This window comes from Ptychodera flava, chromosome 20, assembly GCF_041260155.1.
Source record: "Ptychodera flava strain L36383 chromosome 20, AS_Pfla_20210202, whole genome shotgun sequence".
Taxonomy (NCBI): Eukaryota; Metazoa; Hemichordata; class Enteropneusta; family Ptychoderidae; genus Ptychodera; species Ptychodera flava.
In genome coordinates, this window is record NC_091947.1 from 13,765,042 (window position 1) to 13,789,682 (window position 24,641).

General features: G+C 36.8%; 1 protein-coding gene across 5 annotated transcripts in view; it reads right to left on the reverse strand.

Annotated features, from left to right (window-relative positions):
* LOC139120095 (high-affinity choline transporter 1-like) overlaps nt 1-24,641 on the reverse strand; it is a 65,683-nt gene that overhangs the window by 26,328 nt on the left and 14,714 nt on the right. For 3 of the 5 annotated variants that reach the window (XM_070684180.1, XM_070684178.1, XM_070684182.1), the window contains exons 2-3: nt 7,354-7,413; nt 6,758-7,026 (exon numbers count right to left, since the gene is read on the reverse strand). In XM_070684180.1, coding sequence (XP_070540281.1) covers nt 6,758-6,923 — 166 coding nt within the window. In that variant the 5' untranslated portion in view covers nt 6,924-7,026; nt 7,354-7,413. Of the gene's footprint in view, nt 1-6,757; nt 7,027-7,353; nt 7,414-8,403; nt 8,475-16,827; nt 17,077-24,641 lie in introns of those variants that run through there. The other 2 variants (XM_070684179.1, XM_070684181.1) reach the window with 2 other exon arrangements.

Below are 24,641 nucleotides of genomic sequence, written 5' to 3' on the forward strand. Positions count from 1 at the left end.
CCAAGATTCACACATTTTTAACAACTCTGAGATAGTCGAGCTTGTTTGCTTCACAAGTTCTGGAAAAAGAGATCCCAAGAATTAAACGTTTAGCAACTATTTTAATGTCACAGGCAATGCAATATGAGGAATGCTTCGGATTGCAGTAAGGTTGTGTTCGACTATTTCAGGAGGACTATTTTGGAACTGCACCGATTGGTGCAGTTGCGTTATTGTCCTCGGCAAAGCAGTTTGTGTGACAACCTTTGCGGGTAGCTTGAGAATATAGACAAGTAGAGAAAAAGATGATCATAGCAGGAAAACCACTCAATGTGAATGAGATGACTTCAAAGTGTTTAAATAAAATCAGTCAGCTAAGTACAGCTGATTAAAACTATAAAGAGCTGTACGAATCTGATAAATTGACATGAATGTATGCCACCGACGTGGTAAGACTGGATCGTTGGGACTGATAACATTTGAATTCATTTTTTCTTCATCCCACGCACGGCGGACAAAGCCTTTTAGTCTGCACTTTGAATTAACCTCTCTCAAATCATTTGTAGCAGTCGTAGATATACAGTAAAGTCAGTCTGATGGAATTACACTGATATTAGTGTGTTGTTATTGTTGACAAGTGAATTCTGGTCCGCTGACAAGAATTCAAATATGAACATCAATAGTGCATTTTACAGACACGGCATTGACGGGCTAAATACAAGTAGTTGGTGATTTAACATGATTTGAGGAACACAAGAAGTTGTAGTTGACTTTAAAAACAAAAATATTGAAAACGTGATCAAATGTTACAGTTACTGGCCCTTTAAGTATACATGTATCTCTGTACATCTGCCTGACTTATTTTTGGAAATTTTCAAGACCAAGAAGGTTGTGCATAAAAATGTCACCAAATCTTTCCAACTTGTTGCAACTGACCTATTACATTGGAACAATGCTATTGTTTTCTGACAATTCCTGATCCATCATACTCACAACATTTTCTTCTGTGTTTATGCTAAACATGTTATTAATAATTGTCATAAAAACTACAGCCGATGATGTGTTGACATTTATGACAAAAGTGTATGGAATTCTATTATCTAGCTATCTATTCATCTGAGCAGAGAGTTACAACACAAATTTCAATACCGCACTAATTGCCCTAAAAAAGAAAGACAAAACAGAACTTGCTGGTGTTAGTGCAGTAACAACAGTTACACCTAGATAAAGACACATAGAACAAAGAGTTCAACATTCCAATATCACACAACATTGTCTTCAAAATGAAAAACCAAAACAGAGCTTGCATGTCTCACTGCATAACAACCATGTCAATTTTTTTTTATGACCTTAAAATTTGACAGTTACATCTAGATACAGGAAAGCATTCTCATTCTGTTTGGCTTGCTTGAAACGTAAAAAGCCAATTTCACAAGACAAAGACGTCACTGAACAGCGCTTTGCACTTAAAATTCCTTAGGCAGAAATTATTGAATTTTGTAAAATAGTTCGTCTTCAAAGGTCAAGTGGACTAAAGGGATACTGATATTTTCAAGGCATACAGATTTCGCAAAAAATTCATAAATTCGTATTTGTACAGACATATTTGTATTTAGTGTATGGTCCAGTCCAAATTGCTCGGAACATTTTCTATATTTTACTTGGTTGATTGGCATGTGTTCCTGTTATGGCCACTCAAACGTCCAAATGTGCCTGCTTTTGAAAAACACAGGGTATCTTACTGTAAACTTGGTTCAAAATCCGTGGTGCTTTCACACTGCATGGGTATGTACATTGCCATCAGAGTCCATTGTGATCTGTGTATTGAATTTTTTTTTGCCGGTAAATCAATTAGCTGGCCGGATAAATGGGATAATCATCTGTGCCATTAGTGACAGATTTTTTTAATTCGCATCGCACACATTTGATAATTCAATACCCGTTACCAATACAGGAAACGCAATAGGATTATGTATTAGCCCAGGCTGGATGACTCAACAGTCAAGAGACCAGCGCTATACACACTATCCACATGCTGTACAGGTAGGCATGGATTGAGGACAGGGATTCACATGGGATATCCTTGCTAAATCGAGAGGACTTCCAGAGGAAATTGTTTAAGTCTGTCAACACGATGCTTTTGTCAAATCCTATACATGTAGTTTTCTATGGCAAAGTCTGACATATAAACTGCACAATGGGGATGGAAGATGTACATGTAGAAAGGCACGTATGTGCCTCAACAGTGAAAGACTTTTGCTCAAAATTTCCTAAATGAAACTTCCGACCATTCTCTTACCAAATCAACAATAAAAACTGGGGGTCACAGTGCAAAGTTTGGAAATAGAGAAACAAATCACCAAACATTCTGTGATATTTGAAATTCAAAATGGCCACCATCCCTGTGTTTTGGGGAAAAAATTATTTTTTTTCGAAAAACTAAACTAAGGTAAAAATTAATCTTTCTCCAAGAGCTTTAAAATGAGACCCCAAAAGTTGTAGATCAGAAAAGAATTGTAGAAATTTGAGAGACTTGGGGAATTGTTAAAATTTTTTTGCATCAGCCGTACATCTTTACATGTAAACCAAAAACTTTGCTTGCATCACTTACAATTTTTTCGCATCATGGTGCATCATATTAGCTTAGAGGGCGCACTGATTCATATATATTAAGGTAGAATGCACCTCGGGGACAGATATTCAGACTCACAATCTTTTACAATATTCTTTTGGCCTACCACTTGTGGGGGCTCATTTTGAAGCTTATGGCATATATGAATTTTCAACAGCTCAGTTTTGTGAAAATCAGGAATTTTTTGACACCCTAAGAGATAACATAGGGATGACGGCCATTTTGAATTTGGGTAATTTGTTTCTTCAGTGCCAAAATTTGCACAGTGACCCCTGATTTTTATCGTGAACGAGAATGGTGAACAGTTTGCTTGAGAAAAGTTTGAGCAAAAGTTTGTATTTCATTTCCAAGGCATGAACTACCTTAAACAAAATTATGGCAGATAGTTTGGCTTCCTGGATATTGGCGGTATGTTAGAAAACGCCTTAATCCAGTCATTGTGTGGGTTGGAGTTTGTGGAGACTCATACACCAGATGATTAGATCTTTCAGTCTAAAGTTTGCTCAATAATAAATACACACTGAGGAAGGAGAGAAATTTTAGATGCTTATCGAGTTGTAAGGTTGTACAAGGTGGAATTGCTCTTAGAAAATGGCTTTATTTGAGGGGAAAGTTGATTTAAGCAAACAGGAAACGATATAGGAAGTCAGTCAGAAAGGGCAAGGGCGTTCAGTAGCACGGCTAACAGGAAAGGAATAATGATATTGAGAGAAAATTAAGTTAGCAGTGTGAGATTGGATGAAACTGGTGGAAGAATTACAAATACTAGGATCATGCTCTTCTGTCTTACAATTGAACAGTATCCTGAGTGGGACCACAGGCCCCACTATGCAGATTCTGTCGTGGTCTCCCAGGAATCCTATGGAACAGAATCCAAAGTGAATCAGATTGGAAAGATCGGCTTGGATTTACCCAGGATTTTGGTTGGAAGTTTAGGCATATTCCTATACCCATCCTGTGGTCTTGTGGAAATCTTTCCACAATCCTATGGGATAATTTTTTAGTCCATTGGTGATCCCCTAGGATTCCTGTGGGCCGTGTTTGTACACAGGCCAGCTTTAGTTTTTCTTCCCTTGCGTAGATAGAACTGGAAGCAGAGTGATGAGTTTAGGAAACATGGGGATAAAACTGGGGTCTGATTACTGACAAAGGTTTTTATTCCATTATGCACAGACAGGGCATGCAAATGATCCTTTGGGACGAACAGAAACAGGTTAACTCTTTGAGCGGCAAAGTCAATTTTTGTCACCTCAATAAAATGTACCCTAGTCAGTTTTTTCACATTTTTGCCAAAATTTTGATGCAAAACTGGAGCCAATAAAATGTGGTGTCTATTTAGTCTGAAATTGTCAGAAAAATTCATAAAAATTGATAAAATGTTGCACTAAAATTTTGGTGGTAAACAGCCAGAAAGTTGAAATCGGACAGCTTGAAAGGATTGAGAGAGTCAACATCAAAAAAAGGTCATTTGTGAGTGATGGGCAAGACAGCTATAAAAGACCTGGGAAATGATTAAAGTATGATCATTTTCAGACGCTACACATAATACAAATTGTAATGCTTTCGGTGGATGACGCAAATAGTGACATAAGCTATATTCATCAGTCACTTTAAGAAATGAGAATGTGTACGGCTGGAAGTGCAGCCAGGCATGGGCAATTGACAAGAAAAGTGATGATGGCGTTCATGGAACATGTGATCAACTTTAAAAAGTTCGGCTGGTATTGGCTGGCCATTAAAGCTCGGGGTAATTGATAGCTGCACTCTCAAGAATGCAATTTAGTTGATGAAAACGACACTGACATACTCGCAAAGCCACTCCACCGCAGAGAGGCTCAATGGCAACAGTGAAATTGAAATTTCTTTCAATCACGGCTTTCTGAAGTGTCCGGCGGTCTGACAGTTGTGAAATCACGGCTCCTGGCAAAATCCACAATTTCAATGTGGAAATCTATACACAGCCTGCAACGGACCTGCCTCTATTTCTATGGCTTCTACTTAAAATCTGCCTGCTTTCCGGCATTTTGGCCAACATAAGCTATCTTAAAACTCTGTACACAAGTAGTATTATCAGTGATATTTCACACATGTAATCAATACAAAATGGGTGACACAAATCAAGCATGTTGTGTCAAATTGACTGCCAGGGATGTTAGTAAAATCGCTTCAAAGATTGCACTTCACTGTGTTGTTCCTCCAAAGTCAGATTGCTACACTTCATAAATATTTATCATTCAATTGTTAAAATGTCACACACTGAAAGAGCAGCACTGCAATTGAACGAATCAAAATGAAACTGCCACAAAGATCACGACTTTAAAAGATATTTCTCAGTGACTGTGAGTTTTTCTTGACTTTTGTAGATATTTATCCCCTCTAGAGTTCTAATAACATTTATTCTCAGAAAGCATTCTTTTTCTTCCGTCTTTGCTTGTTAAATTTACGAGGGAAGACATAAAGAAAACACAGTGGATAACTTTGAAACACACCAAATGTTATATATTGGAAAAGAGAATAAAGTATCAAATTAAGTAGTTTAAAAAAAAGTTGTCGGCGCTGAGCATGTCAACGACGCAGACTTTTATCATATATCCTCAAGCTACAAGTACAGAAAATTTTAATATCATAAATGTTTCACACATCCTACTGAAAGCATCTCTTCATGGACATTTTTCTGATAACATTTTGCACATGTTTGAGAGCCAAATACTGGAAGGCTTTGAGTGATGCACAGTAAATGACGCAGAATGGTATCTACAATAAAGCCACAGTCGCTGTCAAGTCTTCCACTACAAGTGAGTACCATCGGTAACTACACAGAAGAATTCTACCGAATCAACTGCCTCTGGTAATGTGTGTTGATATTTCATCGCATGTCAGCATGTGACGATTGATTCCAAAGTTGAGTCTTGCTTTTGGCAGAAATCGTGTTTCTTCAAAAAAAGTAGTGAACTACTCATTTCTACGACATCACTCTTGAGAAACAACCATACTGTAAAATAAAATGATCTCGTCTCCAAACAGCTTGCCCCATCAATCTTTCATAATTTAATCATTATTCTTACGAGACAAATATGGCTGCCTTTCATGACTGCTCTCATTGGAGTACTGGAACGCCATGTCAAAGGTCATAAAACTTGAATCAGCTTTTTGCAATTGATACTTACAATAGGCATTTAATACGGGAAGCCAGTGATGGGAATTTCAGACAATTTAATATTCGAGATACAGTATTTCATATATTCAGTTATTTTTTTCCACATCCTGGTATTTCCTTCACTCCACATCCTGGTATTATATTTCCTTCACTCATGCGAAACAAAATAACAGCACTAGAGGGACTTTCTTACATTTTTTCATAGCATTTTGCATTTTCATATTTCAGTCAGGGCATTGACCTCAGAGATCTGTCACACTACATTGTCTGCTTCATTTGATGTGTTAATTACGGTAATGATCTCAACAATTTCTGCCCGAAAAATTTCAACCAAATGCGGAAGAATCAATAGATGTCAAATTTAACTTTCACTAGATCTGAGATCAAATTTCCGATCGAAAAATCTTCATTAAACCAGCATACAGGTTACATCCTAATGAGTGAACCAGCCGACTGTCTTCCATGAAAGGACTTTTGATTTTTGAATGCTGATCACACAGTCAGAAGTTCATTCCCTCCCCATAGATACACACAGACATACCGGTATTGACATAACATACATTTCATTGATGCATAGCGAAAATCAATCCTACCTACCAATTGCTCATGACTTTCCCCTGTCGAGCCACATTCTGTTCTTTCCTTATCATTTTGCATGCGGACAGAAAGTTGATACCTTGTATTTGGATACTACAGCTGCCGAGAGCACTGGCTACCGAAGCAGCTGATGCACCAAAATCAAAAATGGCGATAGTAGTAAAGAGACTGACTTAAATCCTACAAAAACCCCCTTCTGGACAGTGCAACTTCAGTCTTGAGAAAATCTTACTGGAACAAAAGCTTGAAAACGTTTAGCTATCATTTTAAATACCAGTAACAATTCTCCACAGCTGAATTCCCAGTGAAATCTTCCATACTGACTATGTCATCTCTGTAGGCACTCCTAGAGTCTTACATATGTTGCAAAAAAATACTTGGAAAACACCTACCGGTCATTGTAAATATTCCAACGGCTAATCCGATATTTCTTCCCGCTAGCATCACCTCTTCGCTGTCACTCTTCCCTTTGCTTTTCCTTGATGCCCATAATCCGACAGCAAGGATCAGCAAATAAAAAACTATGATGGCAACCAGTCCTACAACGTTCACAGTCATCTTTCAATCGTCTAAAGTCTTCTCCACAGCTTTACACGGAATTCTTGGAATGGCAAGGTAAGCGTTCAAGAAATATTCATAACAATTAGCCGGTCCCCTGTCACTGCAAATGAAAACAAAATCAATAAAAAATTTGAAGAATGGATCACAACATGGGGATTATTTTCTGCGAATTTCCAATATGTGGCAACATTTCACGGGGGAAATGCAAGCAGGTGTGCTTTGGGGGTGGAAACTCAGCCCCTTGATGATTCAAGAAAGGCAGATACAGCTCACAGACAAAATGATTGATAGTTCAATATCTCTAGCTGAAACGAGAAATGTAAAATTTTCTGCAGGCGTCTTGTGATAGAAATACATTGTATTGATAAAGCAGAGGCTTAAATCCCCCAGGATGGGTGGCTGAAATTCCCCTTTTTTGATTACTCACCTTCTCTGGTTTGCAAATATTGAACTTGAAATCAGCCGCATATATGTACAGTTATAAGACCTGTAAGCAAAATGTGGAGGGAAAGCCATTAGTTTGCCATTGTGCAAACAATAATCAATTATCCAATCATTCAATCTTTGTGTTTCATGACAACAGCAAATCGATTATCTTCAATTCCTGTACGGTGCACAAGTACGATGATTTTTATTAAGAGAAAATTGTCATTTCTTTGCTACAAATTATTTTGAAAAGTTTCATACATGAACTATATCAAACTTTAATACTCAGAAATACATATATTAAATTTTAGACTCTATACAAGGAGATTGAAAATTTGCATCTGGATTCTTAACCGACATGTTCTGGGAGAGAGCCAAATTGCTGAATGATTTTTGACAAATTGCTTCTGTCCTACCATTTGCACGTGTAAATATTTTTTTCAACAAATTATATTCTGTAATCAAAACACAGCTCAAAACAGTTTCATTACTGTACATGTACGTCTCTGAGCAAAAGTCTACAAAACACATTGAAAACCACCTGATGTAGAGAATGAAAATTCTACAAAAAATTCAGCAGTAATATCAAACTTTGGCATAAATATTTTTTCAAAGTCAAATATCAGATACATGTACATGTATATAATCTGCCTGATACAAGTTTTTGTTAAAGGCAGTCAACATTAAAGTTTTTTGAGGGTTCTGTCATTCAACTGAAGTATTCAGCGACATAGATTCACCCAATACTTTAACAAAAAACTGCCATAGAGGCAGAGCTCTACACACACGCTTTCATCATATAGCCGGAAAGTTGCGTTGAAAAATCAAAAATTAAAAAACAAGATACTTTTTAGGAGAGGGGCACTTGCAAAACGAACATGATCAAAAATTTTCTATAAAGGAATTCAAAGCAAACAACCACAGAAACTAAACATCATGCGTTTCGAAGCTAAAAACACTCGATGATAAAAAGAAAACACAGACTTCAAACGAGAATAGCAGACAGCTGAATATTTTACGTACATGTATACCTGAACTCATGCCACCTTACCGAAAGAATTCCTGACCAGATTTTAAGGAGTCCCCGCACGGCCCGGCCTCACTCCACCGACACAATTCCCCGAAACGTGGAAGTTAATTTACTATTAAGTGACGTCAGCAAATCTAATTTCATAATTAAGTTTGGTTTTATACAACACATCATCATTATCCAAACGAACGGTATGGGCCTAGAGGGGGGTTAATACTGTCAAAGGAAGTACATCAACATACCAATTAAGGCTTCCGGTTTGCAAAGATAATGTTGATTCAGTAATTTTGCGTAAATTACCTACCGCGAGTGGAGCCAACCAAGCAGTGCGTACACCGTGTCAAAACTACAAAGCCTTGTACATGTACTTACGCTAAACGGAGATCATGAATAATTCCCCCGCACCTGGCACCGGACTCTTAAAGCAGGCTAATAAATTGATAGGCCACTTTGCATGATTGATGGATTAACATGAGCCAAAGCACGCTGTAGAATTTCCAATCAGAATTATATCTCCGAGCTCCATCATTCACGAGGCGATCGAGGCAAATTGAACACGGAGAGAGACAGGGCCCGATCATTAAATACTGCAAGGCAGCCTGGGCAGGGCCTGGGCGCTGCCACCGACTGGGGCCGTGTCAGTTCGAACAAGCAGCTATTTCCGAACTTACAGAGTACTTTACAAGACATGCTGATTGCGGCCAAGCAGGTGGAAAATGAGCTTTTGCTGTCAAAAGGATTTATTGAACATTATTGGACATCCGATGCTGAAATTCGACCCCTTCCTTGATTGTTCCATTGTTAACATCTGATTATATATGAGTGCATATTTAGCACGACCACTTTTCATGCTTTATTTAATAAAATGCCCACACAAATACTTAAATCAGATCTATTCTGAATTTAAACTGACATCTCGTGAGATTTGTTGCAGCACTTAGCATCAACAGCAACCAATCAATTAGCTCTCTCATTAGGATTCTGCTCAAGTCACCAAAACCCCTTAACTCTCTCGTCAGATGTATTCATGCTCCACTCTACAGCCGGGGAGTAATATCTAGCTTCCAAACAAAACGTGAACATTAACATGACAGAATAAAATTGAACTTGGCCCCCTAATCTGATGTCTATGTATCAAGAAAGCAGGTCAACTCTCCCATCGCGGTCACAAATAAAGATCAAACACAGCATCGGGCATATTTTATATAATTGTAAAGTACACCAATTCTCAGATGAAAGTCTCGGCCTGCTAGGGTGTCCACTTTACTGAGTGGGTTTTCTCAATCTAAAAGAAACGACGAGAGGAGCTGTGTCTCCAGGGTAACAGTCCAAATTATCATTCCCATCTATTCCTCCGGCTTGGAGAACGCCGTATCGGACCACTAATGTGATTAAATGTGAAACACTATGACCTTCCTTTATCAACGTGGATCTTGATAATTCCTCTTGAAAAATACTGCATCTCTGTATTAATTTTAAAGTATTCTTAATCAAGAAATTCGGTTTCTTAACACTAACTTTTCAATAATTTTCATGGTTAGCAAATCTCAGTCCTCGGAACTGTGTACATTTAAAGTCTTGTTCAGTTCAAGTCTGAATCCCCTCTTTCCAGTATAACATACCAGGAATTTTACCACGTAGCTCTTTCACTGATTTCAGTTTACAATTGTAACGGTGATATTAAGGCCTTCCGTTGCAGCTTTTCACAGAAATTATACTGGTATATTTGCAAATTTAGAAGATCAGGTTCTGAGTTACAATGAAAACGTCAAGTTTTAATAATTTGCCTAAATTTCAGGACACAGTGTATATGTAATTTCTATAAAAACATGCTGAAATTTTTGCATCATACGGCAAATACTGCATTGATTGACCTGAAAGTTTTGACGTGGAATTTTCAATTCAAATACACTGACAATCCTACCAGAACTTTGGTATTTGCAGCATTTCAGTGTCACTTTTTTTAAAATTAAAAATTACAATTTTTGCAACATTTCATCTCTTTAACTGGATAAATTCTATTTTGTCATTTTTTGCAGATGTACAGAATGTACTTGTTTACTGTATTGCTTGCAATATATGCAAGAATATAACATTTTGTCGATTCAGAGTTCTGCTGTTTCCCCACTTCTCTCTCTAGAGGAATCGGTGTATACATGTGCATCATTCCATGGACTTACTTTGGGAAGCAATGATGGCAACGGACTCATTAACGCCCGCATTCTGCGACAGTGATGGGCACATAGCATAGTAATTACCGTTAAGCTCAAAAAGGATCATTTGCATAACGTAAATCAATTAAGAAATCGAGAAAGAACTTGGCAGAATGTGAGCATTTCCGTTGCTTTGCTGAGCAAAGAAGCCAAAAAAGACACAAGCAAACCTAATCTCACATGTACATTTCACCCACAAAAATTTCCAAAAAACTCCATACATTTTCCGTACTCAGATGGTACTTGTATTGAAAAGGAAACCGTTATGACAAAATGCACTGCGCATTGGTAGTTTTTAATAGATTCTGATTGGATTGATGAGTTTGATTATAACTTTATTGGAAACAAGATTAATTTAAATGCGCATACAAATTGTATAAGAGACCCTCGGCCACCTCTCTCTTTTTTTTCTTCTACCGTCAAACACCCACAAACCAAATCCTCCTACACGGAAGGATTAATTTTCGGAAAATGCCAAATGAATACAATGCATACATCGGGGTCCAAAGGCTGCAAAGTCATCATGTATTTTTTATAGCCAGATCATTTTTCTTCATAGCTGACATGTTCTGACTGTCTCGTGGCATATGAAGTTCAGACAGTGCATGGAGAAGAAGTGGGGCTTGTGCGCACTGCATCCAGACATCCACAGATATCGTAACGGATGGCTGGCTCCGGCCTTCCGGCATCGTACATGTAGTATTACCATGCGCGGAGCACTCATGTATTAGATTAAAGATTTTACAGCAGTCTGATTAACAAAATCAACAAAATAACGACACACAAGAGCATTGTTACAATGGCAACATATTTTACGTGACATCATCACGTGATGATGTCTGCACCGAGGAAAAGTTTTCCCTACAGATGAGACAAGTGAGTTTTGATGAAAACTCTTTAAAACAATGACGTTCACATGATAGTCTTTTTAGCACAAAAAACACACGATCAACTACATTATAATTTACATCACTCTGGTGTACAATTAGAAACTGAATTTCGATCTTCCTGGAGGATTTTCAAAATAATCAGTTTCATCAAAGACAGATTACTGCCCGAGGTGAATGCACTATACACGCGTACCACAAAATACTGGATTTATTCAGAGCACCTTGCAATGCTAGCCGTTACGAGTCACTGTTGTTGTTAATGCTGTTGCATTTCTGTAAAGTGTGAGTACAAAATTCAGACTCTCGTACGACGATTTCCAAACAAAGAGTTGAAGGCCTGTGGTACAATGTACACAGAGAACGTGCATGGCTTTTAACAAGAATCAATCACATGGAAACAGAATTCAGATTTTCTCCATTTTTGTCATTTTTCTTTCCCTCCTCATTCTTCTATAAAGTACCATTTAGGCCACAAAAACTAAGAAAAATGTTTCTCATCCTAGACATATTGCAAAAATGATCCGGTGACAGAGTTTTTTTTCCTCTCGGTGTTTTTTTTATTCTTCAACCAACAAAAACGCGCAAAAATATATGAAAACAGCATAGGAATGCATGAAGAGATAAATGCACAGCAGTGTTGCTTTAGTATTTTTGTATCGCAGCAGTTCTGCAGTTTAAGTTTTAGTGCAGCAATAATGCACAGTTTTGATAACAGTGACACGTGTACAGTTCTGAATGAAATGTTAGTGTCAGTTACTTTGTTTACAGTTCCGTTTTATTCAGCATCATGTTATGCACTATTGTTGTGTATTTTTGCGTTTATTTTTTTTCATTTTATTTCCCTATCAGCAGAAAAAAAAGGTTGACACGGCGGGTCTGAATTGACACACGCGAGGATTAGAAACAAACTTTTTATTTTTTTTGGCCGTATTGATAAACTTTTCAAGGTTGACTAGATCCATAAACAAGATTTCCCGATTCTACTTTCTTCATGGATATACATTACAGTAAGTCATGGCCTCGGCCCTTCTCTTTAGACTGTTCATACAAAATGGTTGATTTGTATATAGGCGAGCTGCTTTGTATGTATTCCTTTGTTTCAATAAAACGTCTGCAAACTTGTGAAGACTGCTGGAAGCTACAAGTATACACGGCAGATGAGATGTACATTATTGGCTGAAATGAGAGATTTCGAGACACTCCTGATGTATGCACAAACACATGTACAATGCAGGTGTTAGTGCATCTGTTTCTACAAGAGCATAAGCTATACACATTCATCTATTTTGAAAAGAAGTTCCATAAGAAACATCTTTCAAAATCAATGAGTGTATTCAGCCTGGCAAATTTGTGAAAACGATTACATGTTCAGAGTAGACAAATCATGCAATTTTTTCCAAAATTTGAATATTTTTCTTAGTTTCTAACACATGAGTGGATAATACAAACTACATGTACAACCAAGATAATTTTTTACAGCTTTCCCTCAACAATCCATCTCGTTCCATTTTTTGCTTCTCCCCTACCAAATCTAATCATCCGTACCTATCCTACAGAAGACAGACAGACACATCTAAGAAGTCATAATGTTGACACTCAAAGATAATTCTTTCAGCTATCTGCAAAGGGACTTGTCTTGGTTTTTACTGGGTGACTGATGATCCCTTCCAACTCGAGAGCTTGTCTCTAGCTCGCTAGTTCCGTCTCCATCAGTCAACTGAGTTGACTTGTTCTGTGTCGTCGGCGTCTCAACGCAGCGGCAACTGTACTGGTAAACCGTTTGCGAGTCAATATTGAGATTTCTCATGTAGATCAACATGGAAATTGACTGGGTCATTTCTAAGTCTTCTGATCTTAAAATCAAATCTCTGCAGCGTCAGTTCAGGATTTAGATGGCTTTAGTTTACAAGGCGTCGAGATGAAGATGACAAGGGAGAATATTTGATCAGCATACTTGCAGGACACTCTCACTTTCAAAGATACCAGCAGTCAATTTTAAACGACTGTATTCTTGTTGTTTGCATGTGTAAACTTATTTGAAAAACTGACAAAATTTTCTCATAGATCCAAAATCAGACACATTCATCCAGACATGGATGATGGAGTGGTGGTAAAACATTACTGTGCCAGTATAAAAACCGTGAGGGCGCTTTCTCCAATAGCATTACACTGGAATGCAAATCCAGGTTTGTACGTGTATAATTACTGTATACTGGGTATTTCGGCACGCTCAGGATTATACAAAGAACACCCCGGTTAAAGCACCAAAAATAACTGTCAGACGTTTTGTTAACTGGAGCTCTGGTTCTTTTTTATTGTTTGCTGTAAAAAATAGAACATGGTCGAATTTTTATATATCATGCATATTTTTACAGGGTATCATGTCAAATCATCAAATGTCACGAAACATGATGAATACTACATATGTGCACTCAATATTTCCACAAGGAAGACAAAACCTTTCATTAGCTATAAATCTGTTACTCATTATATACTTTCTACAATTTTCCTTTTGTTTGAAATACAGTTTCTTGTTCTGGACTACCAAATAATGTCTAAATGCCAACTGTTTAACTTGTCAACTTAGCCTGTGCAGTGCGTGTGTGTCCTACATGTTTTTGTTTACAACCGAATGTTAGTCCAGACTAGAATTCATTTGTCATCAATAATAATGAATGCAATAGGATATACACATGTGAAAGGCTAATAAAAGCAGATATTGTAATTGGTTGTTGGGACAAAGGCACTCTACATTGTCACTACAGTACTAGTAGAGCTATGATACATGAAATAAGCATATGATGACAGCTTTACGTTGACCGAGGTTCAAACATGTACAAAATTTTGAAGTTTCAATTGAGTTAGGATGTAAAAGCATGACACCAAGCCACTGTACTATGTATGTACAGTGATGTGTGCATACGTAATAAGATGAATGTGTATACCCTAAGGCCACAAGACATTAATGGCTTGCAGCATGACAAGTTGTACGCGGGTTCAAGAAAATAGAATATTCAGTGCAGTACAGTTAAAGTACACAACAATACCCAATGGCTTGCTGATCTCTTTTCATTGTTTCCCACTTTGGAACACAACACTATCATATGATATGTCTTCTTCGCTAAGTTACAAGTAATAAATTTTATCGATACATCCATTGTCACATTTCTAAAATCACGATCTGCATAGTTGATGTCCAGACATACGTTTACAAGTTCATGTTGTTTGTGTAACTCACAGTCAGCAATGCGGGACATTTGACTCTGACCAGTGGCCTTGTTGACCACTTGAGGTCAGTAGTTTAATAAGACACATTCCCTGTTCAATAAGACACATTCTCTCAATGACTCTATAAATCATTGTGGCTTGGTTACAGATACGGTGTTGGTACATTTTTAAGGTGTATGAACGTCACGTTGAGATGCAAGCAATGCCCTCGTACTCAAAAGTACACTGCATTTGCCAGCTTTACAACAAAATATTTCATATTTCACATTTCAGCCTGTCTCTTTCAACCAAGTCATATGAAAAATTGAGCAGTTTGGTATCGCAATATTTGTAAACATACACGTATGTGCACAGGCATTTACTCTGACAGTGGTACATATCCACATACATGGACATGTACATCTACAGGTGAATAAAGCTGAGGTGGTACTGCTATAGGCTTGTAATTAAAGCCCAAATAGCTTTATCTTTTTCATTTTTTTCAATGACATATACAACAACTGACCGATTAAATTATACAGTTTGCAAAAATGTTTTTCAAAGACAATGGCTTTAATAATGGGAATCAAAAACATCTTTCCAAAGAGTGGATTGTATAAATTTTTTGTGAATGTAAATAAAGGCCGGCCCTCTGTTTTTCCAAGCTAGGAAGAATACTGCATTGCATATTTTGTATGTTGCATTATGTTTTCAAGGCTGATGCATCAGGAGAAGAAAAGGTTTTTGTTTCGTTGAACAAAATTGATTTAAATATTACCAAAAGTTATAGCTGTAACCTCTTTCATTAAGTGAGTCTAGCTATACAAACTACACAGTTCGTAAACATAAAGCCGGAAGCCGAGAATTAGGGTCATTATCTAACACGCTGTTGTAATATTTGAAAGTTTCACTCTCATCAGAGACAATAATGTCGTAAATAATGGGAATCAAAAACATCTTTCCAAAGAGTCTGCAAGCCATTAGTCTGGCCAAAACAGAATTACAAGTTTGTTTCTCACCATTCATGAAGGTAATTGTTGAAAAAATGATGCTCCAAAACAGTTTTTTATTTTCATATTGAGCTCACAAGATCTGACTTCCTTTATGAAAACAGTCACTACAGAAATGCTTACAAGATCTACGCAGTGGTAAGTCTGTGACCACATCAAGATCAGAGATGTAAAGCATGCGTATATGTCATCGAAACAGATTTTGACATTTATCATTGTGAATGGTATACTGTCACTTTCGGTTTTTTTAATAAAGTTTTTCAAGTGAATGCAAAAAAAACTGGTGCAGCAGATTGTAAGTCTGGATGGATAAATGGATGGATTGATGGGTGTGTGCGAGTATGAGAAACAAACCCTTGTATTTTTACAGCTTGATATGAAACAATCGCTTGACACTGAAAGAATTGGAAGGAAATTGTATAAAGCTATTGTGCTGTAATGATGGGCTCTTATGTAACCATGTCCTGCGAACATAACAAATTTCACAGTCCACTATACATATTACACTTTCATTACATGTTACGTACAACAACTTGCTTTTAGTTTTGTGTAACATCTCTTCAAAAAGTGTTCACACCTGATAAAGAAAACATTTCTCAAAACATACAAGTATATTCACTTGTTCCTTCTTCCCTGGGCCATGAAATACATGTACAAAGAGAGCTTGGTAGTAAGATTATTGCATCTATAACTGTACAACCTGCGGAACAACTCTTTCACATGCGATTACAGTTGTATTTGGATACTGCAAAGTTCACCACAGGGTGGAGAAAGAGGATAGGGCTGCTGAGTACATCAGTTATGTATGTCCGCCCCAAGGCTCTTTTGATCAACATCATAAATTGACAGGACAGCTTTCAACAATGGACGGACAGAAGGTTGAACTGAACAGTCACTACTTGAAGGAACAATTGCTAACCACTGACATGTCTTCTCCAATGTTTACAATATAAGCCTTGCAACACAGACATAACTTTACAGTACCATTCTAGCATAGCCTTATTCACAGCGGAGTCCCTCCACCCTCTATGGCGGTGAGGGGCTGTGATTTGGTTTATGCCGGTCTGACTATGGCCAAAGCCGTTCAAAAGAATGTGCATATTATTATACTTCACATATACTTACGACAGCAGTAACGCATTCAAGGTAAAAGAGTTCAGTCAGCACAGATAAACCAACAAAGTGTGTAGAATTCAACTGGGAAGACACGTACACAATACACATCTATGATCTGGTATCACTTAATGGTGTAATATCCGTATCCTAAAGTTCCAGGATTTCAATCCAGAGGCCCCGCCAGAGTACGGCTATATGATTTGGCTGAGAGAGGGAGAGACATACAACTTGATCGTCGTTCACATTCAAAAACAACTGACCCAAACAGAAGGTTGAATTTTTTCATAATTAGAATAACAATGGAAAACGGTGCCTATTGAAACAGTTGAAGAACACTGCACTGAAGCTATGTCAGATTAAAGTCAATGGCATATTATGGAGCCACAGAACTCTATAGAAGCCAGCTGACCGTGCATGAAGCTAGTACAAGTCAAACAATTGACATTAAAAAGAAGAAATAGCATGTATGGTACATTTAACATGAAAGCAGTCAATACAGTATCGTAGTACAACCAACGTACATGTAGGCTGCAGGACAGATTCAGATACAGTACCATTGTACTGAAATGTGATCAATACTAGTATATAGTATGGTAGAGTCAACATGTGAATTTATGGTAAGTCATTGTAAGCCAAAAAACAGACAGCCTCTGAACAGAGCTACAGAAAGCTAGAGTATATGATAATACACTTTGTACTTCATAGTTTTCTGATGCAATGAGGATCTTGGATGCAATAAAATTTGTTAATTCATCAAAAGTGAAAGTCTTAAGTCATATTTATTGATTATTTAGTTGTTTTCCAAAGTAAATTATAAACATAACTGTAAGAATCACATGAAATATATAAAATCTGGGCTTGGGTAGTATAGGGATCTTAAATTTTCTCAGATTTTACCTTTTGCTCAAACTTTCCAAAAGGAAAACTTTAAATCAATCCCTTTTAAAATAAAGAATAAAAATCTGCAAAATTTGGTACAACAGAAACAACAATTACCCAATATTTACAGACTCTTGAAACTTAAAATGGCCACTTACGGGGGAAAATGAAATTGTTTTATTTTCACAAAACTAACTTAACTTACTCTATGAGCTGCAAAATGAGCCCTTACAAGTAACAGTTAAGGTAGAACGCGCCTCGGGACAGAAATTTGGGCTTTCAAATTTTATCAATTCTCTTCTGATCTACCACTTGTGGCGGCTTATTTTGAAGCTCTTGATGAAAAAAATGTTTTCACCGTCTTAGTTTTTCGAAAATCGAAAATTGTATTTTTCCCCATAGAGTTAACACAGGGATGGCGGCCATTTTGAATTTCAAATATCAGGAAATTTCAAGTAATTTGGCTCTCTAGTATCAAAGTTTGCACGGTGACCCCTGATTTTTATTCTTGCTTTGGTAAGACAATGGTCGAAAGTTTAATTGAGGAAAGTTTGAGCAAACGTTTAAGTCTTTTACTTTCAAGGCGCATATTACCTTAAAAGTAGAATTGTAAAAATCTGAGTCCGAATGCGTCCCGAAGAAATATTTCACAATATATGTTATCTTCCAACTTAAAAACAGAAAAGTTACACCAAGGAGGTTTAGTTATTTTTCATATTAATATGAACAAAAAGTAGAAATTTAAACCCCTCTGGTACATTTCTCTGCTTTCTCTCACCTCTTCAGACTTGGAAATCAGACCTGAATGATTATGAGTGTTCCGTGACACTGAAAGGAATCAAGGCTTGAATCCCACAGATTTGAGTGTCTCTCTTGTCCTGTTTGCAAGCAGGACTCACTCAGCTAGTGTCTGCATCATCACCCTGGGTTGTCTACGCCTCGTCACATTTGATAACTCAGTCTTTGCCACGCACAACTCCCACGCAAGTCACTCAGTCCCCGGAGACCAATTAATAATACAGACATTCACTATGTCATATTCACTCTTCAGATCAGTCTCTTGGGAAAGTGCATGGGTCAATGTCAACGGTGTTTCAGAGTCATGCAGATCATAAAATGAATTTGTAACTGACCTTAATTGTTGCCATACCAGTACACATTTTCAACTTAATTTGAAATATGAGATGCATATCAAACTGTCATCTTTTCACCTCATCAAAAAAATTATACTTTTTTTATGTTTGAGATGATGGACACCATATGTCTCTCCTCATGAGAACTGGTTTCAAGGAACCATCCCAGAATTCCCTGCAAACACATGGGTATTCTGAGGATGAAGGGGGAGACCTCCAAAGACTTGGAGATTTGACCTTTCAACTCTTCCATTCCCATTTCCCTGAACAGATATTTTCTATATCTAGTCAACCGACAAACATACCATTGGACCGAACCATGCAAGCAATAATTTATGTGATTCTAAAAATAGAGTTCAAGTTTATGATTACGAGTAATATCAATAATTCATAACCAATGAGAATTACAACTTCTGTTCCCTGCAGACTTGACAAGTTTATTGTAATTTACAATCAGTTGAGACTAAAATAGGGTATTTTTGGCTTCAAAGAAGTCTGAAATCTTGTAACTGATCATGACAACCTATTGGAATTACTACATATTATAATAAATGAAGCAGTGTAAACACATTTGCCAGGATATTAGGTAAAAGTATCATATTATGAATAGGTATCTGAGAAAAAAGTGTGCCTCGGAGAATTTTTTTCTGTAAAAAACAGTATGTCTGGTTATTCTCTGAAAATCTGCCGATTTTGTGGACATCTTCATGTGCACAAAGCTAATAAAGGAAAGTACAAGTTACTGTGCATATAGGTATTCTGTTACAGCTATTAAAGTATGTATGTATTTTCAGAGTCAGATGCGGCAAGTTGTCAATTCTTCAAATTCATCCACAGGATTTGACATGTTGGATTCAACTGTCATCGGGTGAATGACTTCCTTCTTGGTAACCTTGGCAACAACTTACTTCCTGAATAGAGGGAGACAAAGAGCAGACCTAAGGCAGTGACACATCATGCATGTATCTTTAAACAACAAAGGATAATGAGAATTGATGACAACACCGAAAAGGAACGATTTGCTCTCATTAGAACTGTCTAATAGCAGGGACAAGCCTGACCCCAGCTGGCGATGTCCTATTTGCCAATCACGCAGGGAATACTGCTCTTTCCAAGTAATATATTGAGGTTTAATATCGACATGTATGATATGTCTGGAGTTTCAATTTCTTTGATATTTGGCATTTTCCCCCACACGAACAAATCTAACATGGTATCTTTTCCATCAGACCAAAACATTCTGCATATTCAGATATTTTAGTCATACATGTCGCCATAAAGGATGGGATTTTGGCTGTACAAAATTCCTGGAAAAATGGCCATAAGAAAACTGAGCAGGTAACTTTATATAATAAGTTGCGTGCCCTGGCAAGATAGTACATAGACTTGGTTCAAGTCTGTGATTTGTTAATGTTTGAGTGGAGTGAACGCAATGATTTGTATTCTGCCTTCATGTGAAACGTGTGCGCCCGTGAGTGGACGCGATGAGTGGGGTGAACGCGATGAGTGGAGTGACCGCTATACAGCGGAGTTTCACCCGGAATCCGGCAGAAACTAACTCACTACTGCGCAGACTCAAACGCGACGCATTCAATCGCTGGGAAAACATGGCGTGAGCTGCCAAATTACGGATAGGTTTGTACGAAATAGAAGAGACACAAGAGAAACTATTATAAATGATTTTATTTTTTTTAAATTCACCGACTTGAACCAAGTCTAGATAGTACACTGCATGATAATCATGTCTTGCACACAGAATTACTTCCACCTGACTGTTTGTCCAGCAAGTGACTGTCAACTTCACCTGTCATTCAGGCAGGCAGTTTTTTCCTACTCTATGGTTTTGAACTGAAACTACCAGGTTTGAAGTTTAAGACAAAACATGTGCTTTTATGCGTGAAAGACAAATGGTCCTGATCTGGACTCGATTTACAAGATGTTGAGATTTCATTCCCAGCAATAAAGTTCCAAAGCTGCTCGTAGCTGATATCATTTAGGTACAGAATGCACGTCACAGGTTGTGCTGCAGTATCGTCACAGTGATATCAACCACACCTGATCAGCTGTGTATAGAGTACTATACGCCAGAAGATACTAGAGTTGATGTGGATCAATCCCATTACTGCAGATAAAACGGTGATAAATGTTGTGATCTCAAACATCATTCTCACCAAACGATGTGCATTTCAAGAAAACAACCATCTTGATGATCCGTAACAACTTCTTTGCCAGAGCCTCCCTATCTTTGCACAAATTTGGCAAATTATTTTTTTGCCCTTTCCAGATTTCACTGCATTTTGTATGAATTATAGCAATCCAATGGTCAAATTTTATCAAGAAATTAAATGAACCAATATGAGCTTTAGCCCAAAATTGATGGTTTTGAGTAAACACGAACAAAAATGCCTGTTTTTTTTGGCTTTCAAATCATGCAGGTTGCCCATCCATAAGCGTAAAAACAGGTAGCATAATACCGGCATTATTTGCAATGTTACAGACCGATTGCCAGTACTATCAAAATTACTTGTACTTCGCCACACAATATATTATAGGTAAAGTTGATGATTTCAAAAAAGTTGCAAAAGTCAGAACATTTTACTGTAATTATAAAACTTTTCTATCATTTTTGATCCCTTGATGCAAGAATCACAGTCAATGCATTGCAATACAGTGTTCTCCGAGGGGCAATTACATAAGCATAGTAGCCACAACTCTTTAATTTTCATTAAACAATAGAAACTCATTAATCATTAATTATATTGTTATGTAAATTGGCCACTCAGATTTTCCTGGGGAGAACACTGCAATATTATTTTCCAACATTTTTTAGTTAAGCGCAGTACCAAAATGTTTGTTGAATTCGTCTTGTTTTATTAGTGTGTTGTGACTGCATTATGCCTCTTTTTTTTCTATTTCAAGGGTACTTATGTGACCATTTCAAGGGGAACAAGTGCTATGCAGTCACTCAAATTTTCTCTTTACTTTAGAAACTGCACAATCTAACAGAATATCTGTCTCTAGTTTCATAAAACTAATATGTGACTCTAATTATGACAAAATCTGTCATTCCTTGCCCTTCATGATACTGGATGTGGAAATTTTGTTGGTAAGGAACTTGATTTCAGACACTGAACAAATTTGCATCCCCTGTAGTACATTTCTTTGCATGGGAACAGGGAAATTATTAGGCGTGGTGAACATCGGTGCCACTTGGTGGTGCACTTATTTTACATGGCTCCATAGTTAAAATCAATGACTACAATCTATGCACACGTCATGGTGAAGTGACTTAACTCCTTTAATATCAACATTCAAGGTCACAATGGCAGTAGTTGTATAGTACTAGGTAATAAGGTGCAGTTTGGTAACACTGTTGCAACACACTCAAGTAGCTGATGTGTCGCCCGGCAACAACAGACATTACTGTTCTCACATAATGTTCCAGCTTTGATTACTGCGTGCGGAATGACTTCAAGCAAATACCTTGCCAGACTTAACAGTGAGTGACTTGATTGTTGAATGTACAACTATCGGAACACTGCCCACAACCCGCACAAGGAAATTATGACACAGCATGGCTTCCATCCTGTGCAAGCGATGTTTCCATCCAACGGAACTCGTAAACCTGTCTCATTCGATTTACTAATTTCCCTTTGCCATTAATCTAAATCTTGTTACAGTTCCTGAGAATTGAGAAAGCTATGATTTTACAATGCCGCCTATCATTGATGTCTTGAAACAAACTCGCACCAATTATGTGACAGTTCCCAATGGTGTAATGTTACTAACATGAGTACATTTCAAACACACTGTAATATGACTCCTAATAATTCAAACACTCTTTTTAAGCAAAAATTGTTTATGTTAATGTTTAGTGACTGATTCATTAAAAATTTTTCTTGAATTTGCTGCTTTTCTTCTTAAATTTGACTTAAAACAGACTCTCTACTTCTTCCTCACATTTGTAGAGAAGCAAAGGTGATAAAAATTATGTCATGCCTTTGATAGGATCTTCATCATCATTTATTTATCTATTGCTTTATTTATTATTAAATTACAGCTTTGTCAATACTAGTGAATTTTGTGACATCGTCCCAAAAAGATTATTACTGATAATGTACAGGTATCTGATTATCCAGTATTATACTACCTTGTGACCTCTGGATATTTTCTACATCTATAAATTCACTGGTATTGCCAAAACTATAAACTAATAGCAATAATGCACCCCCTCCTGAACCCAAAATGCACTCAAACGAACTTTGCAATCCATTATGCACTCGCTCCAGCTTTGCTTTATACATCATGCAAAGTTTGCTTTCATCCATTATACAGTAGGCCAGGAGGGGGGACAAAATCGCTTAAATAATTTTGATTTATTTCTTTATTCTTTATTTTATGTATTTTATATTTTTATTCATGTTACTTTTAATGAATTAATTAAGACCATCAGTATGGTATTTAACCCTTTGAGTGCTGTAAATTTTTCCCACCAAAATTTTAGTGCAACGTTTTACCAATTTTTATGAATTTTTCCACAATTTTTTTTATAATTTTGGACCAAACGGTCATCAAATTTCACTGTCTAAAGTTTTTTATCAAAATTTTGGCAGAAATCTGAAAAAAAAAATCCAATGGGGTATATGTCATAAAGGCGACAAAAATTGACATTGGTCCTCAAAGGGTTAAGGTGGTTGGAAAGGCTAGAGCGTCAGTTATAAATTTCAACAAAACTATTAAAATATAAAAGTAGTCAACATTCTCTGTGGAATAAAAAAAACTAGACATTTGGGCACAAAGGCATTGCAGAGTTATAGCCTGTTAAAACTTCTGAAAAACTGACCAAATAAGAAGAAGTTGGGGAGTCCTTTGTGTTTTAACTATGGTAGAGGTCCCCTAGCTGTTAATAAAATGTTTGAAAAGGGAAAGTCATTATTTGCTGTTTTTCAGGAAAGTTTGACAAGGTGGTGCTGGCATTCAGAGTGAGTGACTGCTATTGTAAATGCATTTTTAGATTCTTTGAGTGTCAAAGAGGTGTCAAAAAAGTGAGATTAACCAAAAAAAACTGCTCTATGACTTCAAAAGAGGGGTGCAAATATGGCTTGTTTTCAAAATTTTTGACAGAATAACAGTTTTCCTACATAATTGTATACCAATTTCATCCAACTTTGAAATGAGATATGGACATGGAATTTTTACAGCCTATTAACAAGGTTACAGATAAGATTTGTACGGCACAATTTTCCTGTATTTGAAATACTTTTTGAAAAATCACATTTTGAAATTTGAAAGAATTTTAAATAATTTTTTTATATATAAACCCATGTAAAATCATAAAAACAAATTTTATTTACAAATCCTGCCGTACAAATCTTACAATAAATAGTGTCAACATATTTATAACTAATTTGGTAATATTAATACTATCCAATCATTATTAAATTCAAATATGTAAAAAAAATAGGAAAAATTAAATTTTAATATTTACTGGTGTCATATTTCAAAATCATGGCTGTAAATATACAATTGTTATATTCTTTGGAGAAAATATTAACTAAGGGAGTTATCCTGAAAATTTGAACTAAATATCTTGATTCTAACACTTGAAACTTGACATTAACTCTGAGAAAAGAATTGGTGCAAAAATAGCCTTTCCAACCACCTTAAACTAATCCCTCTATGAGACTATGAGTTACGCATAAGCTTTATCTGTATCATGTGTATATCACACATCTTTATTAGTACTTGGCCTACTATGTGCAGTTTACGTCATCTTTCCACTCTAGAGGCCACACAGATAATACAATAGAC